The sequence below is a fragment of the Hypanus sabinus genome, chromosome 3, assembly GCF_030144855.1.
Source record: "Hypanus sabinus isolate sHypSab1 chromosome 3, sHypSab1.hap1, whole genome shotgun sequence".
NCBI lineage: Eukaryota > Metazoa > Chordata > Chondrichthyes > Myliobatiformes > Dasyatidae > Hypanus > Hypanus sabinus.
The window spans coordinates 90,490,975-90,507,160 of record NC_082708.1 but is presented as its reverse complement, the minus strand read 5'-3'; the positions used below and the strand labels follow the sequence as shown (position 1 = coordinate 90,507,160).

The 16,186-nt window shown below is 43.5% G+C and overlaps 1 protein-coding gene across 1 annotated transcript in view; it reads right to left on the bottom strand.

Moving 5' to 3' along the window:
* Window positions 1-16,186, bottom strand: part of myo16 (myosin XVI) — a 502,924-nt gene that overhangs the window by 240,502 nt on the left and 246,236 nt on the right. The window contains exon 12 of the mRNA XM_059963452.1: window positions 2,549-2,676. Within this exon, the coding sequence (XP_059819435.1) occupies window positions 2,549-2,676 (128 nt within the window). The remainder of the gene's footprint in view (window positions 1-2,548; window positions 2,677-16,186) is intronic.

Sequence of the window (16,186 nt, the reverse complement as noted above, 5' to 3'; positions counted from 1 at the left end):
TATTAATACCTCCTCAACCTATTCATCTGCCTCTTTCAGAACGTTGGGGTGTAGTCTATCTGGTCCTGGTGACTATCTACCTTCAAACCTTTCAGCTTCCCAAGCACCTTCTCCTTACATATTGCAACTGCTCTCACTTCTGTCTGCAGACTCTCAAGCTACTGGCTTGTTGCCCGTGTCTTCCACAGTGAAAACTGATACAAGATACTTACTTACTCCATCTGTTATTCCCTTGTCTCCCATTACTGTCCCCCAGCATAATTTTCCAGTTGTCCAATACCTACCCATACCTTTCTTTTACTCTTTATATATCTGAAAAAGCTTTTGGCATCCTCTTTGATATTATTGACTAGCTTATCTTCACATTTGCATCTTTTACCCACTTATGTTTTTTCAGTTGCCTTCTGTGGTTCTTAAAAGTTTCCCTATAATCTAACTTCCCACTAATTCTTGTTCTTTTATATGCCTTCTCCTTTGCTTTAATGTTGACTTTGAATTCCCTTGTCAGCCACAGTTGTGTCAACCTGCCTTTGAAATACTTCTTCTTTGGAATGTATCTATCCAGTACTTTCCGAATTGCTCCCGAATTGCTCCCAGACATTGCTGCACTGCTATCATCACAGCTAGTGTCACCTTCCAATCAACTTTGGCCAGTTCTTTTCTCTTGCCTCAGCTGCAGAGAGTTGTATACTTAGTCAACTCTATTATGATTCATAAATAACCTGTAGATTTGCACATACGATTAATGCAGAGACATAGACTGTTGGTCCACTGAGTCTATGCTGATCATTAAACATCCATTGACGCCAATTCCACATGAATCTCATTTTATTCTCCACAGATTCCCATCAATTAATGCCCACTAACTGTCAGATTTTAAACTGAACACTAAACAAAAAGTAAAATAATTTTCAGTAGCCAATTTACTAACCAACCTGTACATCTTCTGGATGTGGGAAGAAATCAGTGCACCCAGAAGAAACTCACATAGTCATAAGACAAATGTGCATACTCTAAATAGGCCTTACCAGAGGACAGAACTCAACCCAGATTGTTGAACCTGAAGCATAAATTCTGCCCCAAATTTGAGTAGACTCAAATTCAAGATGAATTGAAGATTGATTCTCTAAATTCCTGTGATTACTCTCCCTTCCCTTTTTCCCCTCTGCCTTAACTCTTTTTTCCATTCTCCATTCAGGTTTCCTTCTTACCTCTTCTCTTCTCCTCCCCATCCTCATCACCTCTTTCTATTACCTGATAGTTTGCCCTCTTGCCTCTCCTCCTGCCTTTTTATTTGACTTCCTTTCCAGTCCCAATGAAAGGTCTGAGCCCAAAACATTGATTCTTTATTTTCCTCCAAGGATGTCACCTGACCAGTTGAGTTCCTTCAGCATTTTCTGTGTGTTGCTCAAGATTTCAAGTAACTGCAGAATCTTGTGTGTTTGTTGTGTATTTAGTATTTCAGCAATATTTGAGCAATATTGTAAATATACGGTATTGTTTCATTAAACATTCTTGTTTGTTTAAATAGTTCATTACAGTTTATATGTAAAAGTACTGTACGTGAATGGCTTATGTCATCACAACACACATCAGATATGCATGTTTCCCTTAAATTAAAAACTGAAACAAAGACACACATTCCCGACTCTGTGTTTCCTTCCAATTAGTTTTATGTTTTGGAGTTACAAAACACAACATCTATGACTTAGTCTAACCTTGTTAGTATTTTGTCTGTGATCTGTTACCACATGCTTTCTAATAGACCTTACAATTATGTTAAGTGAACAGGTCTATGGAACTCTGTTTTCTCCTTCTCTGTAGTATGGTTACATACAGTAATAGACCAACCATGGTTTCACTGAATGAGAGAAAACACTCAAGTGTTTTGTGTCCTGACGAAGGGTCTCGGCCCGAAATGTCGACAGTGCTTCTCCTTATAGATGCTGCCTGGCCTGCTGTGTTCCACCAGCATTTTGTGTGTGAAGTGTTTTGTGTCCTTTTCCTGTTTTAATGCTGTTGCATTCATATGACTTTTTTCTGCCTTGTCAATCACCATGACACAGTTGTTTCATCAGCCATTCCCAAAGGCTTTCTCCATGCTGTACTGCAACAATTGTCCCCAGGTCCCTATCCCAGTACCAACTCCAGAGTGATCACGCATTGTACACCAACATCAAATATGCTTCCTACCGTTTACTTAGGAATCATCTTTATCTCTTTAATATTCTGACAGATCTCTACAGGTTCAACCTGTCCCTTTATTCACCCTATTAATTATGTATTCACATCTCAGTTCCCAAGAAATCAGTTTAATATACAGAAAATGATAAACATTTTAATACTGTTATGTTCATACACATTTATTTGTCTTTTTAATCCCCTTTTCACAGTTGTTCCCTTGGGCCATTCCCATTATTTTATTTAACAATTGTTTTAGATGAGAGCAAGGAAGATGAAGGTGAAACACAAGAAAATTAGCTTTTTTGTTTCAGTTGAAGGCAATGCTCCATTACTGAGTAAATTAGTATAAGTTTTAAAACTGTACCTCAGGATGAAGCATTGTGGCCTTTGTTCCTGCCACATCATATGAAGGGCTCGTTCAGTACATGAAAATATATGTGGTGGCAGTGAAGAACAGAACTTCTCTGTACTACTCCAGTAAAGGCGAGTGACCTAAAAGAAAGAAAACAAATCGTTGAGAATTCTATATTTGTGCCTCACTTCTACGAAACAATTCAATACACTTCTCTGATAAGAAAATCTGAAAAGTTAAGTCCAAGATGTGTGCAATCAAGCAGTGCTCCAGCAGAGAAACAGTGGGCACTTTTCAACAATGGCAGATGTGTACAGTTCCAATGTGCACACCTTCCATCCTATAGCAACCTCAAGAATAAAGTGTACATTGGCATTTGTATAGCAGAAATCTTATCTTTAGAGATTCATGGGTGCGGTCAGTCACCTTCTTAATGCAAGGGATTAAAAAGGGGGGTGGAATTCATATAATGCACACAAAGGCTTTTTTGTTTGGAATATGAATCATGCTGGAGGGTGAACTGTACTACTCCTCACTTAAGGGAATGAAGATGGGCTTCAGTCATTGTGAGCAGTCGCTTGCTGATGAGGCAGTGGGAGATTTAAATAGAGCTCGGAGCCTTTCGGGACCTTATGGCAGGCTTCAATCATTATAAGCAGTCGCTTGTTGGAGAGGCAGTGTGAAATTTATAAAAGAACTCGGAGCCTTTCGGGACTTTCCGGCAGGCTTCAATCATCATGAGCAGTTCTTTATTGGTGAGGGACTGTGAGATTTAAAAAGAAATCAGAGCCTCTGGAGATTTCTGGTGGGCTTCAACCATCGGAATCAAAATCAGAATCATTGGCAAATGTTAATGTGACCTAGGATCAGAGGATGTAGAATCATTGTGGGTATAGCTAAGAAACTAAGGTTCCCTAATATCAACCAGGATGTGTGGTACCAATTACAATGCAAAATAGAAGAGGCATATATTTAAGACAATTTTACAATAGCCATGGGGGATTTTAATAAGCAGGTAGTTTGGGAAAATCAGGTTGTTTCTGGATCCCAAGAGAAGGAATTTTGAGAGTGCCTATGAGATGGCTTTTTAGAAACAAGGGAAAATCTGCAGATGCTGGAAATCCAAGCAACACACACAAAATGCTGGAGGAACACAGCATCTATGGAAAAAAGTACAGTCAATGTTTCAGGCCAAAATCCTTAGACAGGACTGGAGAAAAAAATGAGCAGTAGATTTAAAAGGTGGGGGGGAGGGGAGAGAGAACCACCAGGTGATAGGTAAAAACTGGAGGGGGAGTGATGAAATAAAGAGCTGGGAAGTTGATTGGTGAAAGAAAGAAGGCCATGGAAGGAAGAAAACGAGAGGAGAAGCACCAGAGGGAGGTGTTGGATGGGCAAGGAGTTAAGTTGAGAGAGGAAAAAGGGGATGGGAAATGGAGAAGGGGGTGTGTATTGGGGGGCATTATCAAAAATTGAGAACTCTATGTTCACCTATAAGGTTGGAGGATACCCAAACGGAATATCAGGTGTTGTTCCTCTAACCTAAGTGTGACCTCATCATGACAGTGGAGGAAGCCATGGATGGACATAATCGATATGGAAATGGGCGGCCACTGGGAGATCCCACTTGTTTTGGTGGACGGAGCGTAGATAGAAACTTAGAAAACCTGCAGCACAATAAAGGCCCTTCACCCCACAAAGCTGTGTCGAACATGTCCCTATCTTAGAAATTAACTAGGGTTATCCACAGCCCTCTATTTTTCTGATCTCCATGTACCTATCCAGGAGTCTCTTAAAAGTCCCTATCTTATCTGCCTCCATAACCATCGCCAGGAACACATTCCATGCACTCACCACTCTCTGCATAAAAAACTTACCCCTGACATCTCCTCTGTGCCTACTCCCCAGCACCTTAAAACTGTGCCCTCTCATGCTAGCCATTTCAGCCCTGGGAAAAAAGCCTCCGACTATCCACACGATCAATGCTTCTCATCATCTTGTACACCTCTATCAGATCATCTCTCATCCTCCATCGCTCCAAAGAGAAAATGCTGAGTTCACTCAACCTATTCTCATAAGGTATGCTCCCTAATCCAGGCAACATCCTTGTAAATCTCCTCTGCACCCTTTCTATGGTTTCTGCATCCTTCCTGTAGTGAGGAGACAAGAACTGAGCATACTACTCCAAGTGGGATCTGACCAGGGTCCTATATAGCTCCAACATTACCTCTCAGCTACTAAACACAATCCCATGATTGACGAAGGCCAATTGTGCTTTTTTAACCACAGTCAACCTGCACAACAGCTTTGAGTGTCCTATGGAATTGTACCCCAAGATTTCTCTGATCGTCCACACTGCCAAGAGTCTTACCATTAATATGATATTCTGTCGTCATACTTGACCTACCAAAATGAACCACCTCACACTTATCTGGGTTGAACTCCATCTGCCACTTCTCAGCCCAGTTTTGCATCCTATCAATGACCTGCTGTAACCTCTGACAGCCCTCCACACTATCCACAATGCCTCCAACTTTTCTGTCATCAGCAAATTTACTGACCCATCCCTCCACTACTTCATCCAGGTCATTTATAAAAGTCGCGGAGTAGGGGTCCCAGAACAGATCCCTGAAGCACTCCACTGGTGACCAACCTCCATGCAGAATATGACCCATCTACAACCACTCTTTGCCTTCTGTGGGCAAGCCAGTTCTGGATTCACAAAGCAACGTCCCCTTGGATCCCATGCGTCCTTACCTTCTCAATAAGCCTTGCGTGGGGTACCTTATCAAATGCCTTGTTGAAATCCATATACACTACATCTACTGCTCCATCTTCATCAATGTGTTTAGTCACAATCTCAAGAAATTTAATCAGGCTCGTAAGGCCTGACATGCCTTTCACAAAGCCATGCTGACTATTCCTAATCATATTATGCCTCTCCAAATGTTCCTTCTCCATCAACTTACCAACCACTGAAGAAAGACTCACTGGTATCTAATTTCCTGGGCTATCCCTACTCCCTTTCTTGAATAATGGAACAACATCTGCAATCCTCCAGAACCTCTCCCGTACCCATTGATGATGCAAAGATCATTGCCAGAGGCTTAGCAATCTCCTCCCTCGCCTCCCACAGTAGCCTGGGGTACATTTTGTCTGATCCTGGTGACTTATCCAACTTGATGTTTTCCAAAAGCTCCAGCACGTCCTATTTCTTAATATCTACATGCTCAACCTTTTAAGTCCACTGTAAGTCATCCCTACAATCACCAAGATCCTTCTCTGTAGTGAATACTGAAGCAAAGTATTCATTATGTACCTCTGGTATCTCCTCTGGTTCCATACACACTTGTCCACTGTCACATTTGATTGGTCTTATTCTCCCACGTCTTATCCTCTTGTTCTTCATATACTTGTAGAATCCCTTGGGGTTTTCCTTAATCCTGTCTGCCAAGGAGAGCCCCTTCTCACTCTCCTAATTTATTTTTAAGCTCCTTCCTACTAGCCCTATAATCTCTGACATCTCTATCATTACCTAGATGCTCGGTGAATCAGTCTCCCAAACTACATTGGGTCTCACTGATATACAGGAGGCCACACTGGGAGCACTGAACATAGTTCAACACCTACAGACTCATAGGTTAAGTGTCGCTTCACCTGGAAGGACTGTTTAGGGTCCTTTCTTGTAGTGAGGGAGGAGGTGTAGGGGCAGGTGTAGAACTTGTTACACTTGCAAGAATATGTGCCAGGAAGGAGGTGAGTGGGGGGGGGGCAAAGGGGGCTTCCTGCAGTAAGCAGAAAGTGGGGGGAATGGGGGAGGGAAAGTTGTGCTTGGTGGTGGGATCCCATTGAAGGTGGTGGAAGTTTCAGAGAATTTTGTACTGGATGCGGAGGCTGTTGGGGTGGTAGGTGAGGACAAGAGAAACCCTATCCCTGGTAGGGTGGTAGGAGGATGTGGTGAGAGCAGATGTGCGTGAAATGGAAGAGATGTGGTTGAGGCCAGCGTTGATGGTGGAGGTAGGGAAACCCCTTTTGTTGAAAAAAGAGGACATCTTCTTCATTCTTCGAATGCAAAGCTTCAACCTGAGAGCAGGTGCAGTGGAGGCAGAGGAATGAGAGAAGAAGATGGTGTTTTTGTAAGTTGTAGTGTGGGATGAGGTGTAGTCCAGGTAGCTGTGGAAGTCCATGGGTTTGTAATAGACACTGGTAGATAAGCCATCTCTAGAGATAAAGACAGTGAGATTGAGAAAGGGAATGGAGGTGTCAGAAATGGACCAGATGAATTTGAGGGCAGGGTGGAAGTTGGAGGCAAAGTGGATGAAGTCGATGAGCTCAGCACAGGTGCAGGAAGCAGCACCAATACAGTCATCGATGTAGTGTAGGAAAAGTGCCAGATGGTCACCAGTTTAGGCTTGGAACATAGACTGTACTATGTAGCTGACAAACAGGCAGGCATAGTTGGGACCCATGCTAGTGCCCGTGGCTTCAAACGTTCCAATAGGCAAAGGAGAGTGGTGGTGGAGGGGAACTGGTTTGGTCTGGCGTCCAGAAAGAAACGGAGATCTTCCTGGTGGGATATGGAGGTGTACAGGGACTGGACATCCATAGTAAAAATAAGATGATGGAGCCCAGGGAACTTGAAATCCTTGGAAAGATCTAGAGTGTGTGAGGTATCATGGATGTAGATGGGAAGGGACTGAACCAGGGGTAATAAAACAGAGTTGAGGTATGCAGATATGAGTTCAGTGGGGCAGGAACAAGCAGAAACAATGGGTCTATCTTGACAAATAGGTTTGTGGATCTTGGGTAGGAGGTAAAAATGGGAGGTGCGGGGTGTGGTAACAATGTGGTTGGTGGTGGTGGATGGGACATCCCCAGAGTCAATAAGGTTGGTGATGGTGTGGGAGACAATGTTCATTAGTGGGGTCTGTTTGAGGGGTAAGTAAGAGGAGGTGTCTAGCAAGGTAAAGGTCACCAGACTACTACAGCACCCCACTTATGTGCAAGTTTGATGGTGAGGTTAGGATTTGTGTGGAGAGAGTGGACAGCCAAGTGTTTGGAAGGAATGAGGTTGGAATTAGAGAGAGGAGTTTTAAAGTCTAGACGGTTAATGTCCCCCTCAGCAGTTGGCAATGAAAAGGTCCAGAGGAGGCAAAAGACCACTGATGTGGAGTGGAAAGTCTTTGCCAAAGAAATAGGTTCAGAGACAGGCGGTGGAAGAAGACGGGCACGGAACTCACTGAGGTGGAGGCGCAGGGAACAAAGGTGAGGTCCGTACTGAGGAAAGAAGAGGGGAAGGTCAGAGGGATGGTGAAAACCGGACATGGCTGAAAGCCGGGATCAGAGCGGGGAAGGGGATTGATAGTGTCTAAGGGGAAGGGAGAATTGGAGTGTTCAGGGATGGTGGGGTGTGAGGAAGATGGAGTCTCCAAGGCCCTGGAGCTCCAAGGCAGTGGGACCTGAGAGAGACAGGATTGCGGATTGGTGGTGAGGGAAGGGGAGCCGGGGGTTCCAGCGGCAGTGGCCTGTTACAGCAACTTGTGGTTGAGCCCAGAAAGAAAAAGGCAATTCCGGTTTGGGTGTTGTGCAATGAACCAGACTAGATTAGAGAGCTTAAGGTAAGGAACACTTATAAAACCATAAGATATAGGAGCAGAAGTAGGCCATTCAGCCCATCAATTCTGCTCTGCCATTCAGTCATGGGCTGATGCAATTCTTCCAGTCATCCCCACTCCCCTGCTTTCACCCCATACTCTTTGATGCCATGGCTAATCAAGAACCTATCTATCTTTGTCTTATATTACCACCTTATGACGCAGTGATCTCTACCTGTCCCTTCCACCTAGCTTCAATTTGTCCGCAAACGTGGCCACAAAGCCAGCAGTTCCTTCATCTAAATCATAAACGTATAATGTGAAAAGCAGTAGTCCCAATACCAACCCTGGTGAATACCACTAGCCATGAACAGCCAACCAGAAAAGGCCCCTCTTATTTCCACTCTTTGTTTCCTGCCAGTCAGCCAATCTTTAATTTTTTTAGCCAGAGAGTTGTAAATCTGTGGAATGCTCTGCCACAGACTATGGTGGAGGCCAAGTCTGTGGGTATATTTAAGGCATAAGTGGATCATTTCCTAATTAGTCGGGGCATCAAAGGATATGGTGAGAAGGCAGGTGTAGAGAGTTGAGTGGGATATGGGATCAGCCATGATGGAATGGTGGAGCAGACTCGATGGGCTGAATGGCCTAATTATGGTCCTATGTCTTATGGTCTCATGGTCTTATTTTCTGATCCTATGTCACCTCTAAGTATTTGATTTCATTTTCTACTAACAAAGCTATGCGATCCCCTCTGCCTATCTGCCTGTCCTTTCAATATAATGCATAACTTGGGATGTTAAGCACCCAACTATGATCTTCTTTCAGCTATGATTCAGTGATGCCCACAACATCATACTTCTCAATCTCCAACTGCGCTAGAGGATCATCTATCTTATTCTTCATATTGCTTGAATTCAAATATAACTCCTTCAGTCCTGTGTTCAAAACCTTTTTGATTCCATCCTCCTGTTAACACTTTAACTCATCCCACTGACTGGAATTTTACCTATCATCTGCCTGTCCTTCCTCACAATCTCATTACACCAACTGCCCCATCCTCAGCCTTATCATTCCAGTTCCTGCCCCCCTGCTGCTCTAGCAAACCTGCCTGCAAGGATATCGGTCCCCTTGGGTTCAGGTATAACCCGTCCTTTTTCTACAGGTCATACCTTCCCCAGATGAGATCCCAATGATCCAGAAATCTGAACCTTTATGCCTGCACCAAATCTTCAGCCACGCATTCATCTGCCAAATCGTCCTATTTTTACCCTCATTGACGCATAGTGCAGGCAGCAAAGCAAAGATTACTGCCTGCAGGTCCTGCTTTACATCTTTCTACCTAACTCTATATATTCTCTCTTCAATACCTCCTCCCTTTTCCTTTCTATAAAATTGATACCAATATGTACTACAACTTCCGGCTCTTCACCCTCCCCTTAAAAAATGATCTGAGACATCCCTGAACCTGGTTCTTGGGAGGCAGCATACCATCCGGGTGTCTCTTTCACATTCACAGAATCTGATTATGGATCACTGCATTCCTCTTCTCCCTTTTTCCTGTCTGAGCTATAGAGCTGAACTCAATGCTAGACACCCGGTTGCTGTGGTAGATCGACACCCACCCCCCAACAGTATCCCAAGCTGTAGACTGGTGGTGAGAACAGCCACCAGCCACATGGGTACTCTGCGCTGACTGCCTAATTCCTTTCCCTCTCCTGACAGTCACCCAGTTACCTCCTGTCACTTATGGGTGATTAACTCCCTGTAGCTCCGATCTTTCACTTCCTTATTTTCCCAAATGAGCATCTTCAGTTCCTTAACACATCTCTGAGGAGCTGCAGATACAGTTATCAAGGAGACCAGAAATCTTCCAGAGTTCCCACACCTCACACAACAAGCATACCACTAACACAGAACCCATTCTCAGCACACTAACTACGTACTAATAGACAAAGAAAGAGAAAAAAAACTTACTAGAAACTTAACTAGAACTTCTGCCCAGGCTTGCAAAAGTACATTCTCACCTTTAGCCTGTTGAGCCAAAACCAGCCCACTCACACAATGGCTTCTCCGTTTACACCTCCTTTCTTTTTATTGGCCACATGCAGATTGCAGCAGATGGGACAACATGTTCCATTTAATATTAGATTCTCTTATGCTGTTAATTCATCTCAGAAAAACAAAACAAAGACCCTGGCATTCAGTCAACTCTAACCTGACCCTAGGTTATCCTTGTTGAATAACATCTTGCAGTTACTTCTGTACTGCGTATTTTGCAACCAAATCATTAAACTGTTTCCAATACATCTCGTTGGTTTGATGTGCTTCGTGGTGGTCATTTTCTTCCAGTAGTCATGTGAATTCACAGGAACTAACCTGCACTGGTTTAGCTCTGTCATTACATGTGCCTGTACTATCTAATCCCATTTTTGTATTCCACTGTCAAAGAAAATCCTTGTATTATCAGTAGCATTAGACAATAGACAATAGACAATAGGTGCAGAAGTAGACCATTCGGCCCCTCGAGTCTGCACCGCCATTCTGAGATCATGGCTGATCATTCACTATCAATACCCAGTCCCTGCCTTGTCCCCATATCCCTTGATTCCCCTATCCATCAGATATCTATCTAGCTCCTTCTTGAAAGCATCCAGAGAATTGGCCTCCACTGTCTTCCGAGGCAGTGCATTCCACACCTCCACAACTCTCTGGGAGAAGAAGCTTTTCCTCAACTCTGTTTTAAATAACTGACCTCTTATTCTCAAAGCATTCTCTGTTTCTGAAGTGATTTGAGCAATTGTTTCCAACAGAGTATCACCTGTTTCAAATTGCACCATCTAGTCTAATAAACTAATTTTTAAACTTGTCATAGGCAAACCCAAGTATTCTATTATTACAACACACACAAAATGCTGGTGGAACACAGCAGGCCAGGCAGCATCTACAGGGAGAAGCTCTGTTAATGTTTCGGGTCGAGACCCTTGAGTCCTGATGAATCTCTTAACCATATTTGATAAATGAAGAAGAAACCTACACATATAATGAGTCTCAATAAGTTAAATCTGTGGGTATTTATCTCCAAAACGGATTTAAGAATTTCAGTTCTGGTCACCTCACTGCAGGAAAGATGTGGAAACTATAGAAAGGATGCAGAGATTTACAAGGATGTTGCGTGGATTGGGGAGCATGCCTTATGAGAATAGGTTGAGTGAACTCAGCCTTTTATCCATGGAGCGGGTTCCACAATCGGCTGCTATTCGACACGCCAAAGGCTTGGTCTAAGGTTTCAGCTCGGATTCGGAAGACTGGGACCTCGAGGAACTGGAGACAGGTGGATCAAGTATTGGTGTCACCACAGGAGACCCATGTGTCTTTGGGGGAGTCAGAACATCTGCTGTGTGCCTGGGGACCCAGGATCCTTGCGATCTTCAGGCACAGAACTTGAAAAAGTGACGTAACGGACTTTTAACATCGTAAACCAGTGAGTTGTTTGTTATGTCTTCCTGCCCGTTGGAAAATGGAGTCACATCTTTCTCCCTTATCAGTAGAGAGAGAGCCTGCAGCATGTCAAATTACTGGGTGAACAATGTAGTCTTTGGGGTAACTGCAAGTCTGTGTCTTTGTTATTGCTTTGCTCACGTTTGAGTGCTGGTAGCAGGTGCACTTTATTTTTGCCAGTGGGGGAGGGGGTTTGTTGCTCGCTACCGCTTATGCAAGGAAGAGGAGCTGGGGCGGGACTTAGGGGTTCTAACATCTAACTGTCGTTCATTCTTGGGGCGCTTCTCTGTTTTTGTGGATAGTTGCGAAGAAAAAGCATTTCAGAAATTGTATACATTTCTCTGATATTAAATTGTACCTTTGAAACCTTTGAAATATAGAAACATAGAAAACCTCCAGCACAATACAGGCCTTTCCGCCCACAATGCTGTGCAAAACATGTACTTACTTCAGAAATTACCTAGGGTTACCCATAGCCTTCTATTTTGCTAAGCTCCACGTACCTATCCAGGAGTCTCTTAAAAGATCCTATCGTTTCCACCTTCTCCACTGTCGCCGGCAGCACATTTCACACACTCACGACTCTGTGTAAAAAAACTTACCCCTGACATCTCCTCTGGACCTACTTCCAAGCACCTTAAAACTGCGCCCTCTCATGCTAGCCATTTCAGCCCAAGGAAAAAGCCTCTAACTATCCATGTGATCAATGCCTCTCATCAGCTTATATACCTCTGTCAGGTCACCTCTCATCGTCTGTCGCTCCAAGGAAAAATGGCCAAGTTCACTCAACCTTCTTAGGTTTTGTAACCACTGAATTAATCAACACAGGAAGCACATGATAAAATAGGCCAAAGTCAACATGGTTTTTAAAGGGAATATGTTCCCTGACAAATCTGTTGGAACTCTTTGAGGAAATAACAGGCAGTATGGCCAAGAGAGAGTCAATGGATGTTGGTTACTTGGATTTTCAGAAGGCTTTTAACAAGGTGGCACTCTTAAGACTGCTTAAACAAGATAGGCGCCCATGATATTACAGGAAAGGTACAAGCATGGATAAAAATTCACTGACTAACAGGAGATAAAGAGTGGGAATACAGTGGGGGGGGAATCTTTTCTGGTTGGCTGCTGGTGACGAGTGGTGTTCTACAGGGATAGGTTTTGGGACTGCTTCTTTTCACATTATATGTCAGTTACAATGTTCTCATATGCTTCTTTTGAGTTACATGTAATTTTTCAAATACCTGAATTTTCCCATCATCACAGCCAAAATGAGTGCTATTTTACTGTGTTACTCTCAATCATATTCATGCATGTGCAGACATTTCAGGTCAGTTGGATTTTTCCTGGTTTGCAATTTACTCTATCATGATGTACAGCACTCTTGGGTTCCTGATGACCTACATTCCACCTTGTTTGTTTTTGTCCACCATAATGCACACCAACATCACCTTAGGCCCCCTTATGATGGCATGTTCTATGTTTTGGAATGGAGAAAAAAGAATGGATAACAGAGGTAGATCACCTTAAATCAGCAAACCGAAATTTAGAGGATTATGCTACCTTGTTCCTGCTGTCACAACATGACCATGAGCATGACAACACTTCTCCGGATGAGCCAGAGGTACCTGCTGTTTCTCCACCTGTGAAACGTAGGACCCGAGCTGGCTCATCCGAGCTCTGAATAGGCTTACAGTGCCGATCTGAGTGAATTCTGGGAGGTCTATCCAGAGTAATGTAACTGATGGAGACGTACATAATTCATAACCACCAACGTTGAGTTGCTGTTCATTTTAAGAGGCTGGTCTAACATGATGACGTAATTCTTGAAGCTCTGTTACCGCATTTCATGTTCAGTTTTTGGAATGAAACAAAAGAGTTGTTACAGTTGTTTGTAAATATAAAATGCCTCACATTTTATTTGTAAAAACCTACATGTGTATCAGAAAGGAACCAATCTCAGGGTGAAAAAAAGTCTTTAAAGTTGAAAGTAAATTTATTATCAAACTACATTTACACTCAGTAGCCACCCTAATGCAAATATCTAATCAGGCAATCATGTGGAGGCAACTCAATACATAAAAGCATGCAGATATTCAGTTATTCTGACTGAACATCAGAATGGGGAAGAAGTGTAATATAAGTGATTTTGACTGTGGAATGATTGTAGGTACCAGACGGGGTGGTTCGAGATCCCAGAAACTGCTGGCCTCTTGGAATTTTCACAGTAAGTCAAATAATAGTTATAACAGTGGTGTGCAGAAGAGCAAATTTCAATGAAATTTGAAGTTAATGAACTGCAGCAGCAGAAAACCACACTAAAGTTCCATTCCTGTATCAAATAACGTGGTGATTGTGTATGTCACCACGTACTACCTTGAGATTCATTTTCAAATCTTGGTGGGTTGGATTAAGTCGATCTACCGAAATGTGTTCAGATTTACCCCTCTTATCTATAATAAAAGTTTTTTGCCCCGTTCCATTGTAAGGGGGCCTAAGGGGACGTTGGCGGGCATCAGATGAAAACAAAAGAGGTGGGATGTAGGTTAACAGGAACCCAAGAGTGCTGTATATCATGATGGGAGGTAGAAAAAGGAGAAAAGGAATTGAATTTACTGAGGAAGCTTGAACGCTGTTGTGCAGCCGATCAGGCAGTCCTGTCATCAGGAATGAAATTACTTGACACTCTTAATGGCTGTCCATATACCAACTCAGCTACAAAACACTGCAGTTCCTCTTCTGGAGTAGTTCTGAGTCCCTGTAGGACCTATGTGACATGATCTTGCCAATACTCACCGTCAAGGAAGCCCTCAGAACAGTCTTTAAGGGGTGGTGAAAACACTTGCATAGGCCGTTGAAGTGTGGGTGAAATGCTGTGGTGTGATGTAGGTGCTGGGCCATCACAACGTAGAGGTCTGATATGAATTGGGGACCGCAGTCAGAGGAAATATCAGATGGGTGTCAAACTGAGCAACCCAGGTGCTGATGAATGGCTGAGCAATGTCTGAGGCCACCATCGTTGCAAAGGAGAATGAGCTCTAGCCACTTGCTGGTACAGTCCACCATTGTAAGTAGGGGTGAAGAGGACCAACAGGATCCATATGGACATGGTCAAACGGATGCTCAGGGACCTCAAAAGGCATCTGGACACGGTTCATTTTTGCCCACTGGCACTCCACACAGGCTGCACTTCAATCATGCTAGGCCTTTCTAAGGCCATGCCACACAAACTTTAGTGTAACTAGTTTCTGTGAGGCCTTCTAGCCCGGATGTGAGACGCTAGATATGGAGTTAAAAACAGTCAACCACCAATTTGCAGGCACTATGGGGCGAGGGTGACCAGTTGAGCTGTCAGAATCAGAATCAGAATCAGGTTTATTATCACCAGCATGTGACATGAAATTTGTTAACTTAGCAGCAGCAGTGCAATGCAATACATAATCTAGCAGAGAGAGAGAAAAAAATGACAAACAATTAAATCAATTACATATATTGAATAGATTTTTAAAAATGTACAAAAACAGAAATACTATATATTAAAAAAAAGTGAGGTAGTGTCCAAGACTTCAGTGTCCATTTAGGAATCGGATGGCAGAAGGAAAGAATCTACTCCTGAATCACTAAGTGTGTGCCCCCAGGCCTCTGCACTTCCCACCTATTAGCAACAGTGAGAAAAGGCATGCCGTGGGTAGAGGTCCCCAATAATAGACACTGTCTTTCTGAGACACTGCTCCCTAAAGTCATTCCAGGCACTTTGTAGGCTAGTGCCCAAGATGGAGCAGTCTAGATTTACATCATTCTGCAGCTTCTTTCGGTCCTGTGCCCCTCTATACCAGACAGTGATGCAGTCTGTCAGAATGCTCTCCACGGTACAACTATATAAGATAAGGGAGCAATCCCAACTTCCCCAAACTTAACGTGAGCCAACTGCAGGCCCATGACTGATGGCCTGTAAGCCTGGACCTCTGGGTCAGTAACTTGGTTGGCTGCCATGCCAGCATAGTCAACCCCTATGTGTATGGCCTCAATGGCTGGCCATAAGAAGCAATCAGCCACAACATTAATTTTCCTCTTGATATGTTGTATATCAGTTGTGAACTGTGAAATGTAAGCCAGTGGGTGTTGCTGCTGTGCAGACCATGGGTTTGATACTTTAGCCATCGCATGCACGAAAGGTTTGTGGTAAATGAATGCTGTAAAATGGCGACCCTCTAGAAGAAAATAAAAATGGTGGGGGGCCAGAGCAAGACCAAGAAGCTCACGGTCAAATGAGCTGTATACTACTTCCTTTCTGGCAGACAGAGCTGCAAGCTGCTGCCTTTGTTCAGCACCTACAGCATAGTCCGTAGTAATGGCTGTGGGTGCATTGGGGAGTGGGTACACCAGTAGGATGGCATTAGAAACAGCTCATTTGGTATCATTAAATGCCATGGTCATGTCCACTAACGAGTGAAGGACTTGATTAGGCGTATTGCCTTTCAGCGCACTATACAGGGGGATCATTGGTTCAGCAGCTTGCGGAATAAGGCCATGATAGAAGTACACCATGCCCAAAAAC